Consider the following 8,549-nt stretch of genomic DNA (forward strand, 5'->3'; position numbering starts at 1 on the left):
TGTCCCCCTTAAGGCGCCTAAAAATTATTCTCTATCTGTATGGAATAGGAATAATATTATCACTATTGGCCCGCCCTGTATGAATATTTCTAGTAATGGAAAAAAAACTTTAAATATGCAGGTATTGAATGTTGCGAACAATAATTAAAAAAGTAAATAGTTTTTATATAATATTTTATTTAAAACAAATAATTCAATATTCTTATTTAACTAACTACGAAATGTTAACATATCATTAATAAAATAATATATTTTAAAATATCAAATGCAACTGTTATCGGATTAATTATTATTCACCCTATTGAATACAACAGTTTTTGGTGCCACGGTGTATATTTCCAAACAACACTCCCAGTCCGAAACATACCTAATTATTTGTGGTGGGGCGCAAGAGAATGAGAGCGATCCAACTAGTGGGGACTTTAAGTTGCCCTTCATTGTACCTACGTTGTATGCAGAATAGTAACAATAGTGTACCGTAATTTTGTTTTCCTACACGTAGATAAAAAGTAACATTTTTCATGATTTTCAATTTTATAATTCAAAAAGCCATTAACATTTTGTGACACAAAAATTTGAAAAAAAAGAGCGAGCAGTGAATTTAAGATGCTGCTAACAATTGGTTGATTTACTGCAACCGATTTTATTTAACAAATATTTTGCATCTTGATTTTCCTCAGAAAGACAAATATTTGAACGAAAAATAATATTTATGTTTACTGTTTTAAAATGTGATGATTAATGAAAATACAAGAGATAAATATCTATAAATTTTATGATTTTTAGCAAAAGTAAATTTTATCTTTCAGTTTTCTGGATTTACTTACCAATTGAAGGCCTGACAATTGTTGCAAGCAGTTTGCCTTTGCACAAATCGTTAACAACATGTTCAGATAAAGATTTCGCAAATGTGTAAGTATTTGGTAAAGGATAAATATATTTTGGTGACAAAATACTTAAAGTGTGTTGATCAACTTCTTCCGCTAATCTTATGGTACTTTTCCAATCGGCATGTGCTGGATATATTTTTTCCTCTACTTCGAATCTATCGCAATTACAATATGAAGTAGATATATGCACAAACGTTACTAACTTCTTTGCTTGCATTGCTATGTCTACTACTTCTTTAGTACCTCTTGTATTCAGTAGTACTGCATCTCTCAGGTGATCATCGAATCTTACTGAAGCTGCTCCATGGTAGATGATGTCCACGTTTTCAATAAGAGTTTGGGTGTCTTCTTCGGTTAAACCTAAAAATTAATATATTTTCTACATTTAACGAAGATGAAAATAATATATTTATTACTCGATTTGTCCACTGTTTTTTTTTTCTGAAAAGTAAAGACTGAAACATGTATTATCTTAGAAAACCGTAATTTTTATTTTCGTACTAAAGTTAGTCAAAATTTGTTATATTTATTTAAAATCTGCCTGCACACTGAACTAAATGTCTATCAAAAAGAGTTTGTACCATTGTAATAAAACAATAAAACGGTATTTATGATAAGTTTGCAATAACGTCACATTAATAATTAAGTGCAGCTGATGTAATAATCCTAAATTCCTGTTTTGCATCGCGTTAACTCTAGTCAAATTAAGAAATGTTTAGTATTTTAAGTTCACCATGCTTTGTCACGTTGACAAGACACTGAATTAATTCATCATCAGTTGACAGACATTTGACGTTTTGGTTACATTTCATAGCAGTACCGTGGGATTTTTGTATATTGGAATCAATTGGAAGCATGTAAAAAGGTCTTTTTAGAATTAATAAATTAACGCACTCTTTTGTCGAAATTTTCCACGACCGTTTTGTATAAATGCGGCCCAATTTCGTTGATACAGCGCTCAATCTCCTCCTTCACGACGCACAGTGGGATTTTTTGGTATATTTATGGTCAAAATTCTTGTTACAAATGAATTTTCATCCAATCGTAGCAATTTTTTTCGTAAACATATGTACTTTAAGCAGAAATTGCGGAAATTTCGCTATTTTTAAGCCCTAAACTATGGTCATTTTTATGCCTAATCACGCAATTCACGTATTTGAACCCTGCGCGTATTTTTGAACAAAAAGCTATACGATCCAAGATTATAAAAAATATACGTTTATACAGACCGATAAAAATTCAAAGATCCTACAACCCAGAAACCAGACAAAACTTTTACGAACGTTTTTAGTGCGAATCTGAATCCCTCTTCAAAATTGTTTCATCATCTCAGGATTTGAGATATCCTAAGCTAAAAGGACGAAAACCATTGTTTTTTGATAACTTTGAGGTTATATTACATCTTAAATTAATTATCACAGATTACCAACCAGATGACCAAGTGAACGTGTAATTGTAGTTCAAGAGACAGAGCTATATCACTTTACTCTCTCGCTCTTAATATAAAACCTACGTAGATGGCGCGGTATGCCTCATAGCGGGAATTTTGAAATATTCTTTAAATCCTATTACCAGTATACAAGATTTTCTGCAAAATTTTATATAAAGTATCAGGTTGGAAATATCTCAACCTACTTTATACAAAAATTTGTGTAAAATCTTGTGCAGTAACATGTAAAAATGTTTTTTTCTTTTTAAATTTTTTATTTAGACATGGTAAAAATAATACACTGAGTTATATTATTATCAATATATTTAACTTTTATATATAGCTAAAAGATTTTTTTTTCAAAATGCTTATCACAATGTCGTATATGTGCAGATAATTTTTCCTGATATATCATACCAAGGGATTTTTGCCAGATTTTGGATCTAAAATATAATACAATAAATTATATATACTGACATATTAGACATACCTAAATAAGATATAAATATAATAAGTATTAACTACTCTTTTATATATTAGTGGAATATATTTTTATTATGATTTGAGAGTTTTACACTGTAGTAAATAATTATCATATTTTATAATTTATAACAGATAGATATTTTTTTTTCAGTAGTAAAATTATCATATATTTTTCGATTACTGATGAGATTTTTTTTCGCATATTTATAGTAACAAGTTTACTTACATCATCAAGGAAAAATATACATATATGTATATTTGTCAAAATAAAAATTATGCATAATTCTCACTTCTCTGAGTTTCGTGGAAAACAGAATAATTTTTTCACATCTTCTTCGGAATACCCACAAATAATACAATATAATGTCATTGTCACAAGTGTCAAAAAAATTGGAAAACCAAAAGTTTCTCACGCAAAAAACACACTTAAACATTAAATTAACAGTCAATACAATAATGGGCACTGAAAAAATACTATACAACACAAATATCAACGCTATATATAAACTACTTACTTACGTACGTACTTACCTGCAACCTATGCGTAGGTTATATAAAATGCGATCGTCATAATGTTAATATTATTTTCATTGCTATTTAACTAATTTCTGTAAACCATATAAGTTTTACTGAACGTATCTTGAATTTATAAACTTCTCGTTTTCTTATCTGGCCATCTGTCGAATTTTATAAAATTCAAAAAATTTAATCTCATAAATATTTTCCACCTAGCGCCACCTACCAAATTGTATCAGAAACATTATTATTTCCCAAACCCATTTCAAATTTCTTCTATACCGAGAACGAGCTCTAGCTCCACCTACCTCTGTTTTACATTTAAAGCGACAAAGAGAGAAGTATTGCGTTTAATAAGGTTCAGAGAAAGATAAAAAACAGAGACAACTTTTCCCTATCAACTCGGATCTCTGGTTGGTACTCTGTGTTAATTATTCTAAAATATTATATACCATGTGAAAGTATCACTCAAGCCCGTCAAAACCCATTTTGAAATTGTTTGGTATATTTTTCAACTTAGAGATAACGTTCAATGAAGTTTAGTGAATTATCACGATTGCTACGATTCGAAGGGAATTTCAGAGTCTAGAGGTTTTTTGTCCAAAAATATGCGCAGAGTTCAAATACGTGAATCGCGTGAATAGGCATAAGATGACTTGCCATAATTTAGAGCTTAAGAATATCGAAATTTCCGCAATTCTTGCTTAAAGTACAGATGTTTACGAGTATTTTAAAAAAATTGCTACGGTTGGATGAAAATTCTTTTGTAACAAGAATTTTGTCCATAAATATACCAAAATATCCCAATGTGCGATGTGAGTGGTCATGGACCCCAATGTAGAAAGTCCAACATCGTTATACCGCATGGTTTGAGTGACCAGTTCTGATCACCAAATCGGGTATTTACACGATTAGGAAACCACTCTCTTGTTAAAAGCACATGATGTCTACATCCAGATCCTGCAATTTAGAAAAAATGGATTACCATGTCGCAATAGCGAGCACCATTAACTGTTATTGCCTGACCAGCCGCATGTACGAAGAAAAATGGTCCAATGATGCCTCCAGTCCAAAATCCACACTAAACAGTAACACGTTGCAGATGCATTTGTTACGCAACCATCACTTGTGGATTATCTGAATCCCAAATGCAACAATTTTGTTGTTTAACGAAGCTATCAAGGTAAAAATGAGCCTCATCGCTAAATATGAGTTTCTTCGAAAAATCAGCATCCACTTGTTGCTCCATAATCCATTCAACGAATTCTCTTCTCTCTGCGTGATCTGTAGACCTCAATTATTTGTAAGCATGGCGATGCAAATTTTTCGTGAGAATACACCATAGAGATCTTCTGCAAATGTCCAATTCTTGACCACGGTGCCGAATTGATATTCCGGACAACATTCTGACGAACTGCTTCCATGTCTTGTGTCGAACGCTCTGCCCTGTTGAAGGACGGCCGGAGTGTTTAAGATCACTGATTGACCCAGTCTCCCTGAATGTTTCATTTAATTTCTTCACAGTTGATGAAGCTAAATCACTATTCCGATCGTATTTTGTAAGAAAATTGCGCATTGTTGCTGTCAAACATTCATTATTTTTGAAATATTGTTCAACAATGAAAGTGGATATGAAAAGCGTGATGTAACAGCAATGTGTTTTACATAGATTTATGTGCATTCAAAATCATTGGCTCACATTTTTCATATGAGCTCAGATAGGTGACAACATATGACTTTATAATAATGCCTAGAATTGTACATACATACCAAGTTTGGGTTTGGCTAGATCTCCACATATCGGTACTAATTTCTTAATAACTTCGGGATTAATCTTCTTTAAAGTATCGAACAACTAGAAAATAAAAAACATTGGACATTACGAATAAATTCAGTTATGATCGGTGTGGATTAATCTAAAAATGAACTAATGATGTGATTGAATAAAGAGATAATAAAATAAATAACATAAATAGGTGAGATTTATGTACCAAATGCTTATACAGGGTGTTAATGATAAGATTTGCCAAACTTTAATGGCGTATTCTACCAATGAAAATAATCAATTTTTGTTCTATAAAAATTTTTGTTAGGACGCTTCCCTACGGAGATACAGGGTGTTAAAAGTTTCAAATTTTTATATTATTTTTCACTGGCATAAAAGATTGAGTGATAAAATTTGGGGGATGACATTTTCTTGGTAGGGACTATTTTTTCATGGATAACTTATTCCTAAATTCACTCCAGTGGCGTAGTTATTTGGGGAAGTAGTGGGCCTTTCTTGAAAAAAAAAAATCGTACGTCACTGGTTTTTTAAATAATTTTAAATGTTTTTAAAATGTACAATCCATTTGTGGCGATAAAGTATTCGTAAAATTTACTGATCTTTAGATGATTGGGGAATCGAATAAGAAGATACCTACTTAAGTACCTACGTTGCTTTTTGCCATTTTCTGTTGATTGCTAAATGTGTAACAATAAATTCAATACCTAATATTTTTGAAAGATTTCAAAACACTATACAACATCACAAGAAATGTATTTTACACTTGAAACGAATTGATATAATTCTTTTTTTATTAAAATATTTTTAGTTGTATGAAAAACAACAAACTTTTTGCAACACAAAACAGTGGCGTTGTATAGTGTTTTGAAATCTCTCAAAAATATTAGGTACTGAATTTATTGTTACACATTTATCAACCAATGGAAAATGATAAATAGCAACGTATGTACTTAAGTGTCTTCTTAATTGACTTCCCAATTATCGAAAGACCAGTAAATATTACGAATACTTTAAAAGAATACTTTATTGCCACAAATTGATTGTAAATTTTAAAAACATTTAAAATTATTTTAAAAACCGGTGGCGTACGATTATTTTTCAAAAAAAGGTCCCCTTCTCCCCCAACAATTACGCCACTTGAGTGTATTTTGGATTAAGTTCCTACTAGAAAAAGTCGTCCCCCAAATTTTATCACAAAATTTTTTTTGCCAGTGAAGATACACGAAAAATATAAATATTTGAATGTTTCAACACCCTGTATCTCCCTACGGAAGCGTCCTATGAAAAATTTTTATATGACAAAAGTTGATTAGTTCCATCGTTAGAATACGCCATTAAAGTTTGGCAAAACTTATCTTTAACACCCTGTAGACTGTATAGCGAAAAGGACCCCGCACAAAATATATGGAAAATGGTCTTTCGGTAAATCTTGCTGAAATTTTGCAGAGAGGTAGTTTTCAGCTTGCTGAACAAAAGTCTCAATGACACCAAGATAAAAAAACCTCGCCCAAAGTCACTGTGCGGCTTGAAATACACGAAAAAAGGTATTTCGTTGAATCTTGCTAAACACAGGTCAACATTTAATCCACAATGAAACACCCAAAGCAGTCTGGTTCTTATATTTTTGTCTGAATTTTTTTACTCGGGGGCTTTCAGGGACACTGCTCGCGAATATGAAGTTAGATTTTCATAGTTTCCAAATCTAGGATGGCGGATCCAATCACTAAAAAAATTTTTAGAAGGTACCAAACATGAAATCGATTTTAATGATAGTATAGAACGTGTACGTTTTCACACCTGTTTATGCGCGCAGCTGAAGCGTTATCCACTGGCATAACTTCAACTGAATATGATCTTTTATCATTTATTGTTATAAACAAAGTATACTAATTTCAGCTTTGATACTATTTTTTTGATATTAATTAACGCTTGGTGGCCCTATTACTCCCAACTCCACCCGAAGATTAGCAGCTGAAGGTGGTTTGGTTTATGTACCATACACTTACCTTACATATGTGTGAAAATCAGCCATGGTAACATGACTACCCTTAAAATACCATGAACTCCCGGACTATAACAGTAATTTTCCACGCGCTCCAATGTATTCCAGCTTGCACAACAATTTACGTATTGAACCTTATCAAAGACAGGCGTAAAATCCAAATAAATTATATCTAGAGGTTCACCAGAATCCATACATGATGTCCATTTAACTCTTTAAGTACATAATTTCGGCTCTAATCAGAAATATTGAAATCTAATATTTAAAATGCTCATATAAAAAAGAAAATTACTTACTTAATTAACAACTACTTCCCTACATGAATACACATTTTTTTTTCTGCCGGAACAACCCCTCCACCTTTACCAACATATACTACAAAGGTCACGATATCTGTCTTTTATATGCTTACTTGATAATCGGTGATTATTTTAAGTCTTTCCTCGGGCGCATTGTCTTTCTTTCTCCTTAAAAGCACGTAAATTTTTTCGATTCCACCACAAGATCTTAACAGTTTTTCAATAAGGATTTTTCCAATGAAACCTGATCCTCCAGTCACAAGAATATATTTACCATTAAAAAAATTACTGACAGACATTGTTTAAAAATAATGTAAAAGAATATCAGAAAAGATTGTTGTTATCGAGAGCTTCATATAAACTTAAATGAACAAATTTAAACATGCAACTAGTCAGCGAAAAATCTAATAAGTACATGATACAATATAACAAAGTTCTTGAACTCTATTATATGCATGCATATAATAGACAATACTGCAAATATGTTTTAGTAATTAGCTCCACCAAGGCCTCTTTCTATGTCAACACATATTTGTTTCATATTATATTTAGAAAATAGTCTAATGCAATATCTCATTAACGTCATACGAGCTGTCAGAATGCTTATATTTGATTTATATTTGTATATTATTCTATATATTATTATTATATTTTATCCTTAACACCTCTTTTAATTTAGGTATAAATTTAAAAAAAAATGCGGTTTTCGTAAATAACTGTGGACCCAGCTATGATTACTACTTTCTTTTCTCAATGAACAAAAATATACCACTCCGTGAAATATTACAAATAAAATTTGTCATATGCTCAATTACACTCTCTAATTCTTTGCCTCTACCCTTTACCGTTTAGCAACAATATGTTTTTTTTTTTAACAAATAATATGGTTGTCTTGGATTGGTCAATTCAGAAATTTAACTCAATTATTTAATTTTTGGAAATGTATGTGCAACTATGACACGTTGCTGGTTATCGAACTAGAAGGCATGAGGGGTGACGTTCGATCACGGTCCTCGATAAGTCCGCAGAGGGTCCGTAGTGAAGTTCGTCTTAGGTCTGAACTATTAGTCCCGCTTGATTTTACCCAACTTTGAAATTTCGCCTACAAAGGTACTAAAACTAGATATCTTCATATTTTTTTGGA

The 8,549-nt window shown here is 31.5% G+C and overlaps 1 protein-coding gene across 2 annotated transcripts in view; it reads right to left on the minus strand.

Moving 5' to 3' along the window:
• Nucleotides 1-7,787, minus strand: part of LOC108912340 (fatty acyl-CoA reductase 1-like) — a 48,194-nt gene extending 40,407 nt beyond the window's left edge. For both annotated transcript variants that reach the window (XM_023456091.1, XM_023456092.1), the window contains exons 1-3: nucleotides 7,519-7,787; nucleotides 5,089-5,173; nucleotides 828-1,250 (exon numbers count right to left, since the gene is read on the minus strand). In XM_023456091.1, the coding sequence (XP_023311859.1) occupies nucleotides 828-1,250; nucleotides 5,089-5,173; nucleotides 7,519-7,704 (694 nt within the window). In that variant the 5' untranslated portion in view covers nucleotides 7,705-7,787. The remainder of the gene's footprint in view (nucleotides 1-827; nucleotides 1,251-5,088; nucleotides 5,174-7,518) is intronic.
• Nucleotides 7,788-8,549: the final 762 nt, after the last annotated feature.

The sequence above is a fragment of the Anoplophora glabripennis genome, unplaced genomic scaffold, assembly GCF_000390285.2.
Source record: "Anoplophora glabripennis isolate ALB-LARVAE unplaced genomic scaffold, Agla_2.0 scaffold1044, whole genome shotgun sequence".
Taxonomy (NCBI): Eukaryota; Metazoa; Arthropoda; class Insecta; order Coleoptera; family Cerambycidae; genus Anoplophora; species Anoplophora glabripennis.